This window comes from Besnoitia besnoiti, chromosome IX (genome assembly GCF_002563875.1).
Source record: "Besnoitia besnoiti strain Bb-Ger1 chromosome IX, whole genome shotgun sequence".
Lineage (NCBI taxonomy): Eukaryota > Apicomplexa > Conoidasida > Eucoccidiorida > Sarcocystidae > Besnoitia > Besnoitia besnoiti.
The window spans coordinates 2,580,250-2,601,654 of record NC_042364.1 but is presented as its reverse complement, the minus strand read 5'-3'; the positions used below and the strand labels follow the sequence as shown (position 1 = coordinate 2,601,654).

Genomic DNA, 21,405 nt, shown 5'->3' with positions numbered 1-21,405 from the left:
AAATACTTGATGTTTTCTGTAGCTGACTGTCCTGTCCGACTCGAGCGCGTTTAACTCGGTTGTTTTTTCGTTTTTTGCCTCTATGTCTTCGAGTCTCAAACGATTGTCACAACCTACTAGATTTAGGATTTTTTTCTCTTCCGCTCGGCGATTTTTTCCAAATTTTTTCTGATTTTCTCTCGACCGCGATTTTCATGGGGACCCAACTACGTTTGTGTCTTCACCTTTTGGAGGTTCTCGTCTTTTCGAACCCAGCGCGGGCGACTCAGTTTCTTCTCTCCAGTTTCGCAGAAGCGTTTTTCAGCTTGCAGTTTGAAAAGATTCGTCAAAAATTTCATGACAAACGATGAGCAGACGTTTTGAGACAGCGGCAGTCACGCACGCTTAGTATCATATTATTGGTAGCTATCGTCTCAGCATAGATAGCCCACGACCCGGTATACCTCGAATCAACGAAACCACATTGCGGTCTAGGTGAGCCTCTCCTTCAAGAATTTATCTCCACAGAAAACGTGACAAACGCGGTCAGCAGCGCACTGAGACAGCGTGCTTCGATCTAGAAAGCAGCGGCGAAAAGAGGCAGGACGGAAACACATCAAAAACCGCTGGTGAAGCGACAAAGTCCGCAGGAACCCGGCGCGAAGTATTCTCGCCGACGGCCTTCGAAGAAGGAACGCGAGCTGAAACCGCACAAAGTACCCAGGGTGTCATTTCTCCTTTGTCACTGTCGGCGTGCGGCTTGGCAGAGCCTCGCTCTGCGCTTCCTCGGCAGAGTAGGATCAGGCAGGCAGCGAAGTCTTTCAGAGCTTCGCGAGGCGAGCGGCCGAATCGCAGGAATCGAACTCATTACAGTGGGAACCGCCACAGGAGCGACCCGCCGCGAGACCGTGCTAACTGAACCTGCAGTTACGAACATCCGCAAAAAGAGTATTTTGTTTGCGTGCATGCGTCACATACAGATGGAGGTCTTTTCGCTCTTCAGCAGGACATACGCGCGAACACATTCACTTCCTGCAACTGCAGGCCGGTGGGTAACGATCCACATACAACAAGACTGGATTTAACGTCCGCATGCAAACCTGCGTGAACAGCCCCTGCTCACCGCGACTGAGTGTGGGTACGTCAAGAACATGAGGACGACCCTATGCTTTCTGCATGCGCAGCCGGCGCCTGCTGCAAGGGGACCCGCTGCGGCGTGTCCGTGTTTTCCTTTCGAACGCCCTACCTCTTCTTCCTCAGGATCTTCGGAGTCGTCGTCGCGGTACGCTCTGAGGCCGCCCTGCCGGCCTCCTTCGGCTTCGCGTCCCGAGTTGGCGTTTGCCTCCATCGCCGCTAAAATGCGCGACATGCGGCAGTACATGTTGGTCGCTTCTTCGCAGTTCTCGGCTCTTCGATCCGCGCAGCCCGCCGCGCGCCCTTCCTGCGAAGCCCCGCGTCCGAACGAGCAGTGGGGCCCTCTCGCCAGATCCTGGAGGCGGCAGTTGTCGCCCTCGCTTTCCTCCGAGGTTCGGTCGCTCTCTGCTTCCACATTTGCTTCTTCCCGGCCGGCGTGGCGCCCGCCCAGGCTGCCACGTGCAGCCTCCGAGGCTCTCTCGCCCCCTCGACGCTTCGTGAAGGAGGGCGGAGAGGCCTCCCCTGCCTCGCGGGGAGACTTGCCTTCCGGCCTGCGGAGTGCGAGCGAGGGACGCGACCCAGGGAGGAAAGGGTTCCTCTCCTGCGGAGGCAGGGTCGGCAGCGAAGACGAGGGAGAGATCAAGCCGCTGCCGAAGAGAGAAGAAGACGACAGACGCGCGGAGGACGGAGAAGAAGGCAGGCGAAACGAGAGGTCGCTCTCATCCAAGTCGAGGAGATCCGCCGCGTGGTGCGCCGCGTGAGCAACGCTGGAGCCTGAGAAGATAAAAACTGAAAACAGGAAATGAGTGGGACAAAGAGAGACGACGAGGAGAGGCAGACACGCGCGGTCGAAGAGCGAGCAAACGGCGTGGGAGACGCACCGACAAAACTGCACCTACAGGCCAAGAAAGACGGAACACGAGAGAGGGGGGTCCTCACGAGGAAAAACGAAACACCGCACACCAGAGAGAAGACAGCACATGTATCCTGCAGACACCAGAAAAGTGGATGTTGGCTCTGTCACTCGTGGCCTTTTTTCGGAGCGATCCAGTCCCCCCCCCTTCCCCTGCCCCCCTTCGTGATCGGTTTCTGGGCGCCAGCCTGGCGCAGAACCTCGCTAACATTTTTTTTCATATTTTCGAGACGCGTTTGTATGTGCGTCACACGCCTGTCCGCCCCTCCACATGCGTCAGATTTCGCCGCCGGTTCCCTTTTCGCATTGCACGCAGGGTACCTCCGAAAGGGTCAGTGCCGATGAGGTTCCACGCGTCGACTTGCTGCAGCATCTTGGTGGACTTTCGGGTCGCGGCGCGCTGCTCTTCGCAGCGGCTCCCGTCGGTCTCCTCGTCCTCGCCCTCGCTCTCGGCGGCGTCGCCCCGCCCCGCCGCAAGGAACATCGCCCCCAGTGGGCAGTGCTCTTCGCAGTGACCCGCGCCGCACAGCACACACTCGCGCGGCAGAGCAGACATCTGCAGCAGCTTGCTTCCGCGCTGCCGCAGGCGCTGCGCGTGGCAGGAGTCCGCGGCAAAGAGCTTCTGGAGGAACTGCTCAGACCGCGCGAGCGAGGTCGCCGCGCCAGGCCCAGCCAAAATCGAGCCGTGGCGCCCGACGACCGACACGCGGTGACTCGCTCTCCAGTCATCGCCAGCTGCGGCGCCGACAGAGCGACAAGCCGGCTCCGAGGGGCGTCTCGCCTCGCCAGACGCCGCGGAAGGTCCACCGCCGCTCCCGCGGGGCTCGCCCGAGGCCCCCTGCGTCTGCCGCGGCTTCGCATGCATGGCGGGCTCGTTCCGCGGACTGTCGGGCTGCGCCGCGGCGAGGAGAGGCTTCGTGAAGAGCCGCAGGGCGCTGGAGCCCGCACGCGTCCCGCGGGCCACGCTTGGCCTCTCGCCGGCGTCTCGCGCGCCCTGCAGGCCGACTGTCTCGCTCCGCGACCGCGAGGCCCTGCCCTCGGAGCGGGAGTCCTTCAGGCTGCTGAGTCGCTCGCGCTTCTCGCGCGACGAGGCGAGCGACAGCGCCCGCGAGCCGCGCGGCGTTCGCTTGAGCCTCTCTGAGGGATGCGCGCGTGTCGCGGGATTGCCGCCGCGCCCGCTTACCGTGACGCGGCGGGCGAGCGAGGCCTTGGGAGCCGTTGCACTCGAGCCAGCCCCTGCGGGCGATGCAGCGGGCGGCGGAGACGGCGCAGGCGCTGACGGGGGGGCGTTGGAGAAGGAAGCAGGTTTGCTCAGCGTCGCTGAAGAGAGACGTGGAGCAGGCCGCGATGCTGACCAAACCTCTCGGGAGCCCCGCGGCGATCCAGAAGCGGAGTCGAGCGGCGAGGGCAAGAAGGAGCAAGGCGATGAGGACGGCAGCGACTGGCGGGTGTGCGGAGAGGACTCAGGGCTATCCTGACCACTGGACCTCGCACAAGAGCCGCGCTCCCAAAGAGTCGGAAGTCGGTCTTCTTCGGTGCTGGACTGCAGCCCTGCCTGCGGGCGGCCTGAGTCCGCTGTCGCCCCTCCCGTCCCGCCATCCGACCGGTAGGAGCCCGCCGTATTCCCGCTCTCGGCGAGCGCCGAAGGCAACGAGGCCCTCGACGAAGAGGGCGAGAGAGACTGTGGTGTGCGCCCGATCGCCGCCTCGCGAGTGGGGACAGCGGGCTTCTTCAGCGGAGGGAGCAGAGACGCAAGCGACGGAAGCGGCGGGTGGGACGGCGCAGAGGGACGCGAGACAGACGAAGAACCCGCAGAGGCGGCGCCCGCCGGCGGCTGGAAAGCTGAAGCAACGCACAACAGAGGCAGAGGACGCAGGAGGCGAGTTAAGGGTTTAGGGTTTAAGAGGGCGAGATGAAGCAAAAACACTGAGCTCGGCAGGCGGTCGCTGGCACAGAGGCACCAAGCGCTGTGTAGAGGCGTGTGGCGCCACAGTGTCACGTGGGTGAAGAGATGAGCTGCGGAGCGGCTTGACGCAGAGATCGGAAACTTGCGGCGGCAGGCGCGCCCGCGCGACGTTCTGAGGCGAAAGGCGCTCCCAGTCTAAAAGGCAAGGGCTCGCCGTTCTCACCCGCAACTCCCCCCCGAGACGCATTTCGTCGAGCTTACGTCCATCGGAGAGGGAGGCGCGGCTCTTCTCTGCGGCGCCTGCCCGCCCCGGCTCTCCGCCGCTCAACTGCCTGCCCAGGCGGGCGCCTCGCCACGCGTGGGGGCTAGAGGCGACACACAGACGAGATTGAGGAAGAGACGCAATTCAGATGGTGTCTCGCGGAAGGCCGGTGGCGGCGAACACATCCCAGAGAGGTACAGAGCCGCATTCACGTGAAGCCCTCGACGCTCTCGATTCATCTACTCCGCGTTGGCCTTCTCACCTGGAGGTGTCCTCGTGGCGTACGCTATTTTTGCTACCGCGTTTTCGCCTGTCTTGTTTCTCTTGCTCCTCCTCGCTTCCCTTTCGAGGCCGGCACTCGCACGCGCCGGCTTGCCGAATATTCGCCGACGCAGAAGCAGGGGAGAGGTTGCTCGGGCGAGACGGGGGAGCCAGCTCCTGCTTAAGCGCGGACGCCGACGAGCTCGGAGAAGACAGCGAGCCTGAGGAAGCCGGTTTCTTCGTAAGCTGCTTCAGCACTTGGCGGAACTCCCTCGAGTCCCCCAGATGGAGCAGCCGCGCAGTTTTTCCTGCACAAAACGAGATCTGGCGAGCCACGAGGCACTTAAGACATGACAACCCAGCACCCCGTCGCAGCCGGCTACCCCGGTTGCGGATCCGCGTGGAGAGAGTCCGCCAGCTAGTCAGCGCTCTGCGTGACTGGGGATCTTTCTGCCTCTCTTTGCTTGAGAATTCCCGCTTGACAAATAGGCCCCCTCCCGCGACCTCTCTCTGCTGCTCTGGTGGCTCGCGGACATGTCTATGAGTGTGTAGATGTACAGGGATAGACCGATCTCGAGTCTATAATACGTGCATGTGTAAACGCGAGCAAAGAGGTACACGCCGTGGAGCGCCGCACGCAAGGCAGGCTGGCGCCAGGGGCTCCCTAGTGACCCTTTGGAATTGGAACTCCAAGATCCGGCGCACCAGTCAGAAGCTGGTGAGCCGGCGAGAAGCCCTCGAAGTCTCCAATCGATTCCGGTATCGAGGCTAACACTGCGGTCGCTGCGCGGAAAAAATGGGAAACGATGAAGATACGCGACCTTCATTTCCTCTCCGCTTTGCAGATTTATCCCAATAAATGACCCGCCCCTTCGGGCTCTTGCGGCCGGCAAACGACGCATAGATCTATGTCTGCTTCTACGTCTCTGTAGATCTCAACTACTGGCATCTGCGTTTATCTTGGGGACAGATGCCAGGCAACATGTCAGACTTTCAGTAGCGGGCAGTGGAACAGTATCACACTACAAGGAATTTCGGGCGCAGAGAGGCCGACGTATACATTAACGAATATTTACATAAGTAACTCTACAAGTAGAAAAACCTACATAACTACAAACACATACATAGACATCCTTCACGCTAACATGTTGCAGCCTCAATATGTCGAGCATCTGTGCGCTACAGGCTTGGGGTTAACGCTCCGCAATTCCCTTTTCTCCTCTATCAGCACTCCGCCAGCCCGTGCCTGCATCGGGCACTGTAGAGGGCAATACAAATTTATGTAGCTCGTTAGGTATGCATACTTATGCGTTTCCATAGTTACTTACATAACTACGTATCAATGCATACGTCGACCTAAATATGGGGTGTGGCGGCGCTACCTTCTCGGGGGGTCATTTTTCCGCCGCTGGGGAGCAGCCTGGCGAGGGGCTGGAGAACGCCTGGAGCGTGTCGGAGGGCGGTCGGCGGCGGGCGCTCCTGCAGGCTGTATGGCGGGGGACAGGTCTCTCGCGAGGGCGAGGATGCTTCAACGGGGTGCTTCGCCGGCTGCACGGGAGGCGAGGCCCCCAACGTGTCTGCCGGAGGGACAGGAGGCGGCGCCGCAGCTGACGATGCTGACAAGCCCTTGCCTGGAGCGCGCGACAACCAGACAAACAGAACAGACCAGCGGCGCGTGCTGCAGGCGGAAGATGCAAGGCGTTTGGAGCGTGAAATGCAGAAAACGTTACGTATCTTGAAAGCATGTGGAAGCGCGGAAACAGACAGCATTCTGGAATAGGGCAGACAGCTTTTCGGCGACGAGGGCGCTGGCGAGCACGCGAAGCGGAAGCGTCGCCGCCCGCGCCAGAGGGAAGCGCGACTGGGGAGGCACGCCATAAGGGCGAAGAACCAGAATTTCAACGAGAAGCCAGAGTCCTGGGTGCCGCTGAACCCGGCAGCTGGAGGCGCTCTGGAAGTTGCGAGGCGCTTCCTCACACGCTGGGAGAATGCGGGGCTTGCGCCGTTGAGATAAGTGGGAAATCAAGAATCCATACGTTAGACGTGAAACATAACCGATGCGGAATAGTGTTGATGTAAGAGGATTTTGAAGTCCAACACTTTTGGTTCGCTTAGGCGCTGAAGTGGCGGTATACTGCAGTCGTAAGGGACTCGGTTGTTTCGAAGCCGCGTGAGCTCCAGCGCCCCTAGGCTCGCGTCTCACCTGCACTTGGATCCGCGACCTGCGTAGCGCCGGAGTTTACGAGCCTCGCTTCGTTGAGCAGCGCCGCGCGCACTGCAGGAGGGGCGAAGCCCGGAATGTGGATGGGCGGCGGGGGTCCGTAGCGGTGGAAGTTCGGATGCTTCAGACCCAGCGTGAGGTGAAGCCACGGCGAGTAGGAGGCCGGCGGAGCTGCGCGATGACGCCGCAGCGGCAACACGTGGCGGCTGAACAGACGCGCATGCGAGAACGGAACTCAGCGAGGGAGGATAGGACAAGCTAACCCGGGCGGGAGGACATGGATACTGCACTTACAACAACATATACAGATATATATATAGACATAGAATATATATTTATATATATACATCTATACGTAGATATGCAGACAGATCTGTGTTTCCGCATCAACCACAAGCCGTTCGCTATCCCCACCATATCGCGTTTTCACCGCAGGACACACTTTTATACATGAGTTACTAACACGCATATATATACACGTACAGACATACATAAAAGCATAGATACAGACAAACATGTGGGTTTACATATCTCTGCCTGTGTGAGCATGCGAGGCCAGCCAGAGTCAGGCGGCGTCGCGGGCGCCTTGCGCGCTGACGGTCTGCAGCGGCCGTTTCACTCCAGCATTCTGATATACACGTCCGAGCCGCGTTTTTTTGCGTCTCACAAGAACTCAACTTCGTCGACTTTGGCGGAGATGTCTTCGCCGCCGAGCCCTAGCCAGTGTTCGCGAATTTGTTTTCTGGAGCTAGAGGCGCTGATGCTCCGGCGGCTGTAGAATTCGTCCGCCCGCCCCTCTGCGCGGGAGCGACCCCCGCCCGGCGGCAAGCTGGGGGCGGCGTCGCGGTCCGCGGGGCGCGGCGACGAAGCCTGGCTGGAGCTGCCTTGCTCCCGCGGGCCTTCGCCTCCAGTCTCCTGCTCGGCTGGCGCCAGCTGGAGGCCGAAGAAGAAGCGGAGAGCCTTGGCAGCTGGCGGGCGCTCGCTGGCGCGCGCGTCGCTCGGCAGGAAGGGCGAGGCAGGCAAAGCGCGACTGCGGGGCGAAGCGGCTGGAGACAGGAGCGGAAGGCAGAGGCCTGGCGAGAAGGCCGCCGTGTAAGACGCGGCGCCAGGCAGAAACGACGAAGAAAACGCGAGCCCCGAGGCTCCCGCGCAGTCTAAAGTCCGCACACAATCCACGCAGAGAGAGAGAAGCAACAGATCTCTGTGTGTGTCGCTCTCCGTCTTGACGCATGCTTTGTTTGCCAGCCTGTTCACTGGGCTCAATTTGTTTGTGTGATGTTTCTGTGTCTAGATCTGTGTCGAATATGTGCGTTCAGAGGCGTCCGTAGTCATGGGCACACACGGCAGAATACTCTGCAACGTCGTTCTTCTCAATGAGCGCCTTTCGTGCCTTCCTACGAAACGATTACTCATGCAACAGCACTTATCAACGTGGGTTCGCCGAAGGTTCAGAAGGCCTCGAGCGCCGCAGAAAGAAGGCGTTATCTCGACTGTCTCGCGCGTTTGCTTAGCTGGGTTTCGCAGAGTGCCTTATCGGCTTGGATGGCGGCTGCGTTACCTGCGTCTTTGCTTCGCCTTTCTGCCTCTGCGCCGGGCGCGGGAGACGCAGGGTCGGCGACCTCGCGGCTCGGCTCTCGAGGCGACAGCGCTTGGCAGTCGTGCTCGTAGCGCCATCTACGCACATCAAATATACAAAACACGAAACTTCATCTGAACGCTCCAACCCTGCGGAGTCCCCATCCACCCTCTGACCCGCGTTTCGTTCTTCAAAATCTGTTTCTTTTCTCCTCCGCCGTTTGCTTCTGCCTTGCGGGGCCCGCGCTTGCTCGTCAGTGATGAGCTATCTCTCGGTAGCCCGATGCACCTGTCTTTCTATATGTAGGTTATATATATAAATTTGCATAGTTGCTCCGAAGGGTGCGCACTCCCTCCAGAGCATTGATAGTCCACTGCTTTGTAATAATGACAGAAACGTATCCGAAAGGTTGTGGAGGTATGAATGTACGTGCGCTGCGATCCTGGTGTCAGCGTGCTGCGTGCCGGTTTGGCTCATCGAACCCGCTCAAGCCGCCTATGGAGAGCCTGCTGCTCTCTCCAGCTCCCTGTCAGCAATTTGAGATTGCCTGAATCGCCACGGCGCGCTCGCGTATAAAGATATCGCGGCGACCTTGTACAGGCATGCACACATATCAATATACCTAGATGTATTTGTATATGCATGCATATGTGTGTACATATACATGCATATAAGAGTATGTATATGTGTCTCTTGGTATAGGTGCATCTCGCATTTCATGGCGGAAGGTTACTTGGTCCAGAGCGTCTTCCACTGGCTCTTTTGCTGCTGTTGTTTGCGGAGAACTGCGAGGTGCTTGAGGCTGTTGTGCAGTTGCCTCTGGTGCTTCTCCACTTCGGAACGCGTGCTGAAGGAGTGCGCGCGAAACGTGAAGGGCAGCCGAATGAGAAGGCGGCGCGTCTCGACTCGCGGGAGCTTCAGCGGCTTCGCCGGCGGCCCGCCTTTGCCAGGGCTGCGGAGACCGACACGCAGCAACGAGGAGACCGGGATTCGAACCCATGCGAGAGCCAAAACGCTGCGGACGGAAGGAAGCGAACCAGATCGCCGAGAGCCCCTCTCTGCGCAGTGCACTGGCCAGCCGCCAAGCCGCGACTGACCCTCGACGGAGAACCCGCCGCGCATGCGAGAAAAGCGACGCCCAGCCGACATCGGCCTTCGCCTTGACACGAGAAGGCCGGCGCAGCGTCGTCAGTGGAGTCGAGTTGCCGCCGCCCCACGAGAGAGAGTTTTTTTCACGGCTGTGGCGCACGCTTTCCGTCGCTGTCCGCCTCCTCCCGGTCCAGGTCTCGCGACAGGAGCGAGGCCTGGACCGTGTTGCCTTACTTGAGCGCCGCGCGGGACTGCTTGTCAGAGAGCTCCTTCAGGCGCTCGGCTCGGCGCTTGTTGGTGCGCATGGCTGCTTCATCTTGAGAGGTCAGCATGGGGTACTGCATCCACTGCAGCAGCACTCGCTTCGTCGCCTCGAGGAGCTTCTCGAACTGCCGTCGGCGCCACATCTCGGCAAGTTGAGCCTGCAGAAAAACGACGAGAAACCGCAGTTTCGTTCGAAAGCCGAGCGGTGCGACCGCTGAGCTCGCGCAAGGAAGCAGAGAGGCGACGTGGGCGTGAACGCAAGCGCCGGATCAGATGCTGCCGGGTGCTCTTCCGCCAGTTAGAATAGGCATTAAGCTCATCGAGAGGAAACTTTTACCGTCGATCCCGAATCCACACGGTTCGGCGCTCTCGCCGGTAGCTCAACAGCCACTCACCCGACAGCGGCGTCGATGAAACACGCTTCGCAGCCACCGCTGCAGCTTCACTGCCCCGTTGCAGAGCGTGGCGAAGGACTCGAGAAACGGAATGCAGGGATGATGGTGTTCATGGCTGCAGGCCGCGAGCCCGCGCATCGTGCAGAAGGCCTGCAGCTCCTGGGAGCGCTTTTCTCGCAGCGCCGCTCGGCGCGCCTCCTGCGTGTCGCCTGCCGCGCCCTCGCGGTCTGGCTGGTCTGCCTCTCCCGCGGGCGCCTCTGTCCCGCTTCGCTCTCGCCTGGGAGGTCGGCAGCCCTCTTCCGCCGCGGGCCTCTCGGGAGACAGCGGACAGACCAAAAACACCCGCCTGTTTTTCCCACGGTCGCTCGAGTCCTCTTTCCCCTCCTGCCCCCCCGCGTCTACGGCTTGCTGTTCGCGGGCTGCGTGCCCTTCGCTTCCTTCGCGGCTTGTTTCCGGCGCGAGTGCCAAGGCGCGCGGAGCCGCGGACACCGGCGCGGAGATCGGCGAAGCGTCTGAGTCTTCTTCCGGATTCTTCTGATTTTTTTCCCGCTCCACAGCGACGCCGGCTGCGGCGTGCGCCTCGCGGTCTTCGCGGTCGCGCCGCGCTGCCTCCCTCTCAGCCTCGAGCATCACGCTCTTCAGAAGCCACACCAGCGCCTGGAGGTGCTTCTCCGCCTCGGTTTCCGGCGGGCGGTCAAGCGACACACAGCGCTTGCGAGGCGGCGCCGACGCGCCCGCAGCGTCAGACGGAGTGAGCGCCGCAGCGCAGGCAGAAGGGAAACGCGTTTTCGCAAGCGCAAAGTTCTTGCCGCGCGGCAGCCGCGGCTGCCGTCGAGACGGCGACGCCGACGGAGAGCCAGAGGGCGCGCGTCCAGGGGTCGCCGCAAAGACAGGAGAGATGGCGCGAGAATCGGGAGCTGCGGAGGAGGAAGAGCGGCGAGCTTCGCGGCCTTCGCACTGCTGCTTCGCGATGGGGCGGGATGCTCCAGGCGGCTGCGAGTGCGTCTCTGCGGAGGCGAGATCACACACGTCGTGCGAGGTCTCCTTTTTCTTCCTCGCCTTTTTTCTGTCGCGCTGTGTGCAGAGCCACGCTGCGTAGTCCTCGTCCTCTGTTGGGGGCGACCTCATAGTGGCATCCCGGGACACGAGCGAGTCAAGCCTTCGCTCAGGAGCTCCGCCGCGCTTGTCGGTCTCTTCGGCAGTATCGTCATCGCCGCCGTGCGAGTCCTCAGCCGAAGGCGAGGACGCGGAAGGCAACGGTTTGGCCATGAAGCGGTGCTGCGGTACTCGTCCGCCTTGATCCAGAGGAAGGGAAGACCCAAAGAGCTGCCGACACTTTCGAATCGTGAGCACCGAGTTGGACCGTTCGCGGTCGAGTAGCGCCGTGGCGTCGAGAGGCTCCGGCGTCTTCTGCAGTCTTTTCACGTCCTCGCTCCGCGTCCGCTTCTCCGTCGGCGCGTCTGGGGCGTCGCCCTCCTCATCCGCCTCGAGCCAGTAGGGCGACGGGCTGCGGTCGCTCTGCTGACGCTCGGGCGCCGCGCGGCGAGACCGAGGAAGAGATTCTGCGAGAGAAATCGGCGACGACGCACGCCGAGGCGCTTGAGTGGAGGACGAAGGAACAAACGACGAAGCAGGTCGCGTGCGGAGCCCTGCAGACGACGCAGCCGCGCCTGAAGGTGGCGACGACGCAGAGAGAGGGGGTTGCGGCTTCTGACGTGGAGCCGAAGCGGGCGAAGCTGCGAAGAACGCTTCGCGCTGCCTCTCAAGTGCCTCTTCAGCCTTTCGTCGGCGGTGCGCCCGCATCCACGAGTGACGCCGCTGCTGGCGCTTCGCCTCGTAGAAATCCTGAAGATCCCCACAAGACGGAGATGAAGAAGACAGCAGCAAGCAAATGCTAGACAGGCCTAGGCGGAGGATGTCTTGTGACTCTCCGGAAGATGCGCATTCACGAAGTCGAGCTTACGCCGCTCCACATCCGCCTCGTGCGCAGCAGGCGCTGTATTCACAACTATTCATGTCGATCGGACGTGCATTTAAAGGTGTTTATCTCGAATGCCGGGAATGCGTTTCAGAAGGCCCCCGACGGGCAAGCCGAGGAGAGGCCTCCGCCTGCAGCGACTCCGGGTACCAATAGCGTGCTGCGGCCTCTACCAGCTACCAGGTGGATGTTAAACTCTACAGAATGCTTGGGGCAACTTCATCGCGATAATTAAGTGCATTGGGGATTCAACTGCTCATCCTGACAGCCGTGTCGGCGTCGTCGACCAAACGGCGACAAACGTCCAAAGCGGGTGAGTTTCGTCTCACGGCAACGGCGTTGCGGTAGGGGCAGAGGCCTCCTCGGCCCTCGTGAGGCAACATGCCTTTGAAGACCTCCGCGAAAAAGACTCTACGCAACAGGCCCAATCGCAACAAAGACAGCCACACACCCGAATGCGGATCCAGAAACCGCCTCAAATACTGGGCTAAGTGCAGATATATATATATATATATATATATATATATATATATATATATATATATATATAGGGTTTAGGGTTTTTTTATATATATATATATATATATATATATATATATATATGTATATACAAGTGTAGATGTGTATCAACTGCACGAAGTCTATCAGGAACAAAAAGGGGCGCTGTCACCACCTCAGGGTTTTTCGAGAAATCTGTAATCACCTCAGAGGAAACATCCTCCTGTTCCAGTTCTCACGCATAACTTTACCTCTCATCGCAAAGCAAGCTGTGCCGTTTCTGTCGCCTCCCTCTTTGCTCCACTCTAGACGCCCTCGCCTCTGTTTGAGTTTCCGTCTAGCTGAGGGCCTCCAGGCGCAGATGCTGATTTACCTTCTGGCGAACATGCCTCGAATTTTTCTCTGCAGGACTGTCGCCGCGTCGTTCATGCGCTTCTCGGTTCGCCCAGCAGTGACTGCGACGAGCTTCATTCGCCGCATGAAGGTTCGCCAGAAGTACCCCCGAAACACAGACTGCGCAAGAGCGACAACGTTGAACAAGAGGCACCGAGAATCACAGGCAGATTCACACACAGCTAGTCAGGATCCTTGCGCGCGGCGCTGAAGCCTAGTCGCCCATACACATCTAAACAGGAAAGCTTTCGCGCGATAATGCAGCTGCAGAAGGGTCAACGCTCGACGATCGGCAGGCGAGAGTGGACGAAAGCAAGCGGACTGCACAACTTCCTCTCAGGCTGTGATATATTGTCAGCGTATGTCTCTCTATCTTTTGTATTGGCATATATATGTGTCCTGAGCATGCCTGGCAGACTGGCGCATGTGTACCTGAATTTTTATGGCCGCCAGGTGCTCGATTTGCTTTTGTCGCGTCTCTGGCGTTAGTGCGACAGCGAGGATATTTAGCGCCAGCGTCTCTTCTTCGTCGTCGCCTTCTTCCTGGCCTGCGCTCCCCTCGCGCGCTCGGCCGTTCGTCTGGCGCCTGTCGTCGTCTCCAGGCTCCTTCGAGGAGGACGAGAGCGTTGAAGAAGACGAGTGGAAGGCGTGCGCGCGGAAGGGCCAAGCGCGTCCAGGCAAGCGCTTTTTCTCGCTGTCTCCGTGGTCTCCGTGGCTTTCGTTTCGCTCGAGGCCGCTGTCGCGTGTGGCTTCCTCGCTCGCGTCGCTGTGACCCGCTGGCGCGACCCCCCCCCCCTCGAGGCCAAGCAAGTCGCCTAGCCGCTGGAGCTTTCCGTCGGCGTGAAACTCCGCGGACTTCGAGGAGAGGAACCCGCGCGCCTCAGGTGCGGCGCGCCTCTCGCCGTCTCCGAGCGACCGACCGTCGTGGGCTGCAGCTCCGCGTGCGTGCGCGAGATGCGGCGCTTGGCTCGCCGCTGTGTCAGCCGCTCCCGCCGAGACACAGACAGACTGCCCTAAACGGGGCAGATGGGTGCGGAAGCTGCTGCAGCTGACTGAGTGCCTACAGAGACGCAAAGCCGACCCGGCAGGGAGAGAGAGCGCGACGGGGGGGACGAGCTGCGAAGAAGGCGAAGAGACCGAAGATGCAGAAGAAGAGGCCGCAGGCAAGCAAGCCACCGGCGAGCTTTCGAGGGCTCCAGCCAGCTGCGACAGACTAGCTTTTCTGGTGTGAGAAGCCGAGGATCCCTGAGAAAAAGACGCAGGACCACAAGGCTACAGAGTTTGGAGGCGGCTGCCAGCACGTTGGCTTAGTGAACCGAACTAGAGAAAACGAAGAAGTCCCCACTCTTGCCAGACTCGCGAGTTCGCCGCCCTCCTGTCGCAAGTGTTCATAGCATCTTCTCTTTGTTTATTGTTTTCACGAACGCACCGGTCACACTGGTCCGCCCCGTCAGCATTTGAAACAAGCTCCGTTGCAGCGGAGCGGCCTGCTGGCTGCAACAGTGCTAATGCACCGCTGCCATCACGTCTCGCGTAGCCTCCTCCTCTCTCCCTGGAACACGTGAGCGAATAGATGCGAGACCAAGGAAACAGAGGGTGCGCGAACTGCGCAGCGAGATCACCACACTCAAGGAGGCGGCTGTGGCTCCGCAGGCTCAGTGGGACAGCGTACGGAGGAGAGAAGCGCCCGTTTCTTTCGTCCTTCCTCCGCAGCGCCGCGACTGATGCGTCCCTGATAGATCAACTCGTAGTCCTTGATAGGCTCACTGAAGCCGCTGAAGGGGGACGAAGGCACAGCAGCGGCATCGCTCACTGCATGCGTAGGCTCAGACCAAAAACGCTCGCTAATGGCACGAGGAAGCAGGCGGTCGCGCGAGGGGCCTCTTACGTAGGATGGCGTACACCCAGCGACGAAGACGCTGCCGACTACCGAGCAATGCTGCACTCGTCAGGACAGCACGAGTGTCCTACGAAGCGCCCAATGGATGCGCGTGCAAGACGCGGCGGGAGGCACAGCAGAGTGCGACGCAGTGCGGTGAGAGGTCGGCGAACGCCCAAACGACGATGCGCAGAGAGAGCGCCTAAGCGTTGCATCTACGCCGTGATATGCGGCTTGGCATTTGCGTATTTGTGGGACGACCGCCACCCGCGCGACCCGTTGGACCGCAACGCCGGGAACTGAAGCAGCGGACACCGCGCGCGAGGTCGTGCGACGCAAGTCTAGCGCGGCCGTGGAAACAGACAAGCAGGTAGAGTACGAAAAGCTGCTCGGGCAGGGGAACACTTGGGCGACTTTGCGGGCGAACGCCTCAGGGCTGTGCGAGCACCAGTGGGCGAAGAGAGAGAGGGATTCGTGGGTTTACGATCTGCGCCGAAGGAGTTCGTGAAGCAGCTCCTGCGTCTTCGCGCGCTGTCTGCGCATCTCCTGGAGCTGGCGAATCTGAATCTGGTGCGCCTCAGCGTAGATCTCCTTGATGCTTCGCACGCACTGCGCAGGCGACAACCAGGCGAAAGACAGGGCAAAGCCGGCGACGCGAGCAATGGCGTAGAGACGAGGCCCGACCCGCCCGCCGGGCAAGGTACCTGGGCTGGACGGTGCTGCTGGAGGCTTTGCTCAATTAAAACGTCTAGCGTAGAGTTTGCTCGCAGTTTCTAGCAAGGCACTGGCGGGGCTGGTACGAGGGGCGGCGCGCGTGCTGGAATTAGATGTAGTAAGACACAAGACACACGTAGCGCCCCGGAATCGAGCGGCTTCGTCGCGTGGCTTGGCGCGTTCTTACGTCTCGCTCATATTCGAGATTCGCGATTTGTCGCGCGAGTTCCTCAATTCTCTCCCTGCACCTCCGCAGCGACAATCCGCCTTCCAGGTCTCCGTGCGGCGCGAACGGCAGCGTCTTCGCGCGGCCCCGCTTGCCCCTTTCAGCGCGCGCCGATGCGTCCTCTCGCGCCTCTCGCGCGCAAGCTGCAGCCGACGCAGCGGGCTGCAGACAGCGCCGATGTCCCAGCCGCGAGGAGGGCGAAGGGGACGGAGCGTACAGGCGTCGGCCTGGATCGAGAGAGGCCAGTCGTCAGACAGTTTGCCAGCGAGCCACGGCGCGGTGAGTGTGCAGCTGTGAATGGGAAGCAGTGCAGACGCGCGTTGCGTCTCATTCGCTCTTCGCCTTCGGCGTCCTCCCTCCACTGAGACTTCTCACTTTGGCAGCCCCATTCCCGCTATGCTGCAGGTGCCTTCGCAGAGGCCTACTAGGATCAGACATTCGTTTCCCGTACAGCGCACACTAGCGCGTCGAGAAGCAGAAAACCCTGCCTCTTCGAGACTGAGCACGCAGGCTTACTGGGCGAGCGCCAACGTGACCTGTGTCGGGAGTGGCCTCCGAGGACGCACTCGAAATCCCGTGACCACTCGCCTCACCGAATCGCTTCTCTTGGGCGCGGCTTCCATTGGCTGCTCCGGCGGCCTCGCCGGTCGGCCCCTCTCCGTCGCCTTGGGCTCCAAGGCCCTGTCTCCGACTCGCCGTCAGGAGTCTCCGCGCGGTCGCGGCGGCCTCGGCGGCGGGGGTCCCCGGGAGGGGGACGGACTCGGAACCCGCGCAGCGCTCCGCGGCGATTCGGAGGAGCCGCGCAGCCTCCTTTTGCGCGGCTTCGCGCGCCTTCTGCGCCAGCTGCTCCTTTATCTTCTCTTGTCTCTGCTTCTCAGCGATCCGTTCCTGCTCGGCGACAGCTGCGCTCGCCGCCAGCACCGCTGGACATGTCACTGGGGCGGCCAAAACGCAAGCGGGTGCGGGAGGGGCGAGCGCAGACGACGGAGGTACGGCGAGGGGCCGCGACGAACGCGAAGAACGAGAAAGAGGGAGGCGTAGGGACGAAAACGATGAGCGCGGCCGAGGCGTGCTGGCGCAGGCGCACAGAATCGGGTGAGAGGGAGACAGGGTCGGCGGAAGCGGAGCGACATCGACACTGCTGTTGTCTGTGAATCCTCGCTCCGCCGGGCGCGCCTCCGGATGCGTTCTAGTTTTGTCTGCATCTTGGGTTCCCTCAGCCTCCTCTGCCGAAGCGCCCTGGTCTCTCTGGTCAGGTGTGATGTCTTCTGGCTTCTCTCTCTCCTTGTGGCGGTGAGGTGCTCCCGCGAGGGGCTTTTTCGGTCGAACAAATGCCTCTTGAGAAGAGGACGGAAACTGCACGGCGCGCGACTTCACCCCAGTCTCTCGATCGCTGCAGCTTCCTGCCTTGTCTTCTCTCCCACTCGGAGCCCCGGCTCCCGCGCTTTCCTCCGTATTCCTGTTTTCTACTGACGGCGGCTCAGCGCCCGCCTCTCCCCTCCCCTCGTGTGCCTCTCTCGTTCTTCTTGCTTTCCTGTCGGTTCGTCTGCTTCTTTAACCTGCTCATCCGTCTCCTCTGATTGGTCTCTCCCTTCTTGGCACTTTTCGGCTTTCTCTTCCTCTCCGTTTCCTGACTCCTGTAGACTGGCCTCAGGCTCGTCTGGAGTTGAGCCGCCTTCCTTGTGCGATCTGCTCGAGCCGGGACAGCCCTCTAAATCTCCCTTCGCTTGATTCGTAGTCTCTTTCTTGCCGCCCCCACGTTGATCGCCGTCCTCGCTTGCCGCTCTCAGCTGACCGACTTTGACGGGACCTACGTCGAGCTCTGCGTCGCCGCCTCTTCTTCTGCAGGCATCGTCGCTCGCTCCTCCAGCTGCCGATTTCGCCTCCGCGCCTCCGCCGTCGCCCCTTGCCTCGTTTTGTGCTTCGCCGTTGTCGCTGCAGGCGTCGCGACGGTCGTCCTCCTGTCGCATGCTAGCGTCATCTTCTTGGCTGTCTGGTGTCTGAGAGCTATGTTCGTGAGGCTCGTTTTCGATTCCTTCTTTACTCTCTCTAACCGGTGCCTGGAAGCTTGGAATGGATGTGCAGGTCAGACTGCGTGCGTCCCCCATGTCGGCTTTCGCTCCCTTCGCCGCTGTTGAGTCCGTGGTGGATGCATCTCCCTGTCGGCTCCCCTCCTCCGCCCGCACATTTCTCTGCTCTGTCGCTTCTCTCTGTCCGCACGTCGCTTCCTCCGCGGGCGGCGATTCCTCCGCTTCGCCCTGCAGCGACGGCCCTTGGGCCCTTCTTCGTAGATTGCAATCTCTGTTTTGCAGAAGATCGTCTCCGTCTTGCCGCGAATCCGCCTCCTCTTCCGGAATTCCTTCGTCTCTCCTTTCTGCGTTCTCTGCTCTCTCATGCGTCGCATCCGTCTCTGTTTCCGCCCGCACTTTGTGCGGCGCTGTCTCTCCTTCTGCTCCTGCCTTTTCAGGGTGTTCTCCTCTCGCCTCGTCTGGCGTTTCTTGATATGTCTCCGGAATGGTAGCCTTCACGTCGCCTGCACATCTATCTCCAGAAAGCTGCTTCAGACCGTCCTGCTCTGGCGGCGCAGGCTCCGGCGAACTGGGGCGGCTAAAAGCAGGCGAAGGAGAAGAAGCACCCTGCGACGAAGACGCCGACAAAGAGGCTTGTGCCGCGCCCGCTGAAGGCTCAGGCGCCACGAGAGAGACAGAGCCCAAAGGCGGCAACGCGGAGGCGGGGGAAAAGGCAGCAGGCAACGCTGGCGACTGCTGCGCCAGGCACGAAGCACCGGCAGAGGAAGAAGGCGAGGGAAGCTCAGAAGAGCCGACCCCCGGATGCCCCTGCGACCCGGGAGACGGGGACGGCCGCGGAGAAGCGCCGCCGTGGAGGGTGGCGAGGGGGGCGTGCGCGCCGGTGCCGGTCCCAAAGGCAGGCGAAAGTGGGCGAGAGGAGGACAGAATTGCCGACCAAGGCGGGTAGAAGGGACGGAGGGGCGACTTCGTTGACACGGAAGAAGTCGAGGCAGGGCGAGAGGGCCTCGCGGCGGTCGGCGGATAAGCTGCCGAGTCCGCAGAAGGCTCCGCGCCAGAAGCAGGCACAGCGGCCGACGGCGGTGCGGCGGGTGGGGGAGAAGAGCGACTTTCAGACGACAGAAACGGAGAGGGAAACGGTGGCGCCGAAGCACTCTGCGCAGCCGATGCGACGCAGGAAGACTGAGACGCGTTCTCGGCAGCGGATGCAGGCAGCGAAGAGGCACCTGACGGCGGCTCGGGGCTTTCAGCGGGCACTAGAGCCGCCGAGGAGACGAGGGAGGAGGCGAAGTGAGGAGAGGAAGAGAGAGAGGCAGACGGGTTCTCCGGAGGCGAGAGGGGGGGAGACGACTTCTCCTTCAGCGCAGTCGGCGCACCGGCGTCAGATGGCGGAGCCGCGGGAGAGGGTTTCACATCTTCGAATTCCGGCAGGGGAGGCGGAGGTGGAGGAGGTGCGCTCGGAGCACCATCTGGGTGAGAAGAAAAGCCTGGAGAAAAGGGCGAGAGAGAAGGAGACAGCGGCTGAGGCGGAGGGGAGGCAGAAGGCGCCCAGGTTTGCGCAAGCGGAGACGAAGGAGGCGAGGAAGAAACAGCAGGGACCGGAAGAGAAGACGGTTGACGGGGAGGTGAACAGGCAGAGAAGGGCGAAGGCGGGTTCGGGTGAGGATGGAAAGCAAAGAGAGGCGCGACCAGGGGCGAGCCCGACGGTGGCGACGACGTGCGAGGCAGTGGAGCCCGCAGCACCGCCGGAGGCCGCGGCAGCGGAGGCGAGAAAGGGCGGTCAAAAGCCGAAGGCGAAGCAGACGCACCGAGCGGAGACGAAGTGACACAAGAAGACGAAACAGGTGAAAAAGAACACGAGGATGAGCATGAATCTGAATGGTCAGCAGCGCAACGCTCGGGCGCCGGGCTCGTTTCCTCGGAGCTGTCGCGCACCCGAGGCGGGGGGCTGGCGGGCGAAAGAGGCGAGACGCTTTCCATTGTGCTTGGCCTCGCCGCTTCCCCTTCGTGCTCTTTTTGCGTGTGGATATATCACACACTCATTTTTCTGCTTCCTTGCTCTCCTCGCGTTGCAGCGCTCTCTCTGCTTCCTATGCTGTGCGCGCCCCTCTCTGCGGCCATATTTTCTGTTTAGTTTTTCTGCTTGGTGAACTCAGGATCGGGACCCGTTGCAGCCTGGTCTCAGGGGCTAGCCAATGCGAATGCCAACGTCAGCGCAAACTCAGTCGAGCTTCCATGCTCTAAAACCGTAAACCCTGATTTCATCAAACCCCTCTGTATCAAGCCCCAGTTGCGGAGGAGCTGGCACCGACGTAATCGCAGTTGCGAGTTTAAATGAGTTCGGGGATTCGCGGGACGGCGTGTGTCTTGTCAACTGTGTGTCTCGGTGTGTTGGGTTTTGTCTCCGCTTCCCGCCGTTTTTCTTCCCCTGTGTGTTTCAGCAGTATGAAGGCCTCCGAGCTACTCCTCGCTGCTACATGAAAAGGCCTTTTGAGGTCGCCGTTTCTGTGGAAGTGACGAAAAAGAGACAGCGACTGCCGCGGACAGGCTAGGAGGAGTCGTGTCCGCCACGGGGGCGAGTCTCCTCCGCAGGGGGCGAGTTCTTGACCCGGAAGACCCGCCGCTAGAGGACGAGGGGGGGGGACAAGCGCAGAAAGGAGACACGTTGCGGCGCGGGACGAAAATTCGAGATCTATGAAAAGGGCGATAACGAAATGGGGCTGGAAGCGCGGCTTGCACGCGGGAAATAAAGCCCGATAACGTTGCATGGCTGCGCATCTACCGCGAGCCGGCGCTAGATGTGCGCGATGTCGCGCGCGAGGGAAGCGACCGCGCTGAGTCACTTAGAGCGGAAGAACTCCGATGCAACTGCAGGCGGGAGAGGGCCTTGTCCGGAGGCTTGCAAAGCGCAGAAAGAAATTACTTGTGTGTTGAGGTTTTTCTAGACAAAGAAACAAGAAAACCTCTCCTCTAGCTAGGAGGGACGCCCACGCCGCCGCCCGCCGGCGCCTCACACCACGGCTCAACGAGGAGCGCAGCGCCGCATTTTCGGCAGGGAGGAACGTGAAAGATGGCGATTGCCCACTTGTTTTCGAAACGAGGCTGGCATCCACTGCTCGCAGTGTGAATGAAAGGCGTCAGGGAAAGTCGACGCCGACTACGTTGTCTCTCTGCTTCATCTGTAGCGGAAGAAAGCTACAGACAGCCCCAGTGGTTCGAGCCCAGAAAATAGGGTTCCACGCGAAATAGGAACGGAGAGCCGAGGGCACCAGCACAGTGTGTTTAGAAGAAGCTTTGTGTAAACTAGAAAAGAGAGAAGCATCTGCATTTTCTTGAAAAGGCGATTCCACGCCGCCGCTCGTTATCTCCGCACACTGGACTGGATTGCCTGCGCGCTGGAGCACGCGCACGTTGCCGCGAAGCCGGGTAAACTAGCGCGAAACGGTTCCCTCAGCGAATTCGTGCTAGAAAAAACCATGCCAAACACCAATCCTCCTATCTATACCGAAAGAAGTCCAAATAATTCTGAAATCTGGAAGTGGAAGTTACGTGAGTTAAACGGTGCCTACACGCGTACACATAAGTACATGCATGCATCCGTACATACATCTATACATGAATCCATATATACACATACACATAGATACAGTTTGCTTCCTTAAACGATATATATCGTGATACGCTGTTGAT

At 60.6% G+C, this 21,405-nt stretch overlaps 1 protein-coding gene across 1 annotated transcript; it reads right to left on the bottom strand.

The window, feature by feature from the left end:
* Positions 1 to 487: 487 nt before the first annotated feature.
* On the bottom strand, positions 488 to 19,695 carry BESB_015340 (uncharacterized protein; the record flags this gene model as incomplete). The annotated part of the gene is made up of 20 exons (XM_029360263.1): positions 488 to 556; positions 1,226 to 1,887; positions 2,348 to 3,868; positions 4,194 to 4,264; positions 4,457 to 4,763; positions 5,838 to 6,086; positions 6,659 to 6,882; positions 7,344 to 7,830; positions 8,235 to 8,350; positions 8,986 to 9,204; positions 9,576 to 9,763; positions 10,001 to 11,845; positions 12,308 to 12,389; positions 12,850 to 12,989; positions 13,302 to 14,114; positions 14,542 to 14,644; positions 15,233 to 15,357; positions 15,650 to 15,850; positions 16,205 to 17,044; positions 17,248 to 19,695. The coding sequence occupies 20 exons, from the start codon at positions 19,693 to 19,695 to the stop codon at positions 488 to 490; spliced, it is 10,710 nt and encodes a 3,569-aa protein (XP_029216930.1).
* Positions 19,696 to 21,405: the final 1,710 nt, after the last annotated feature.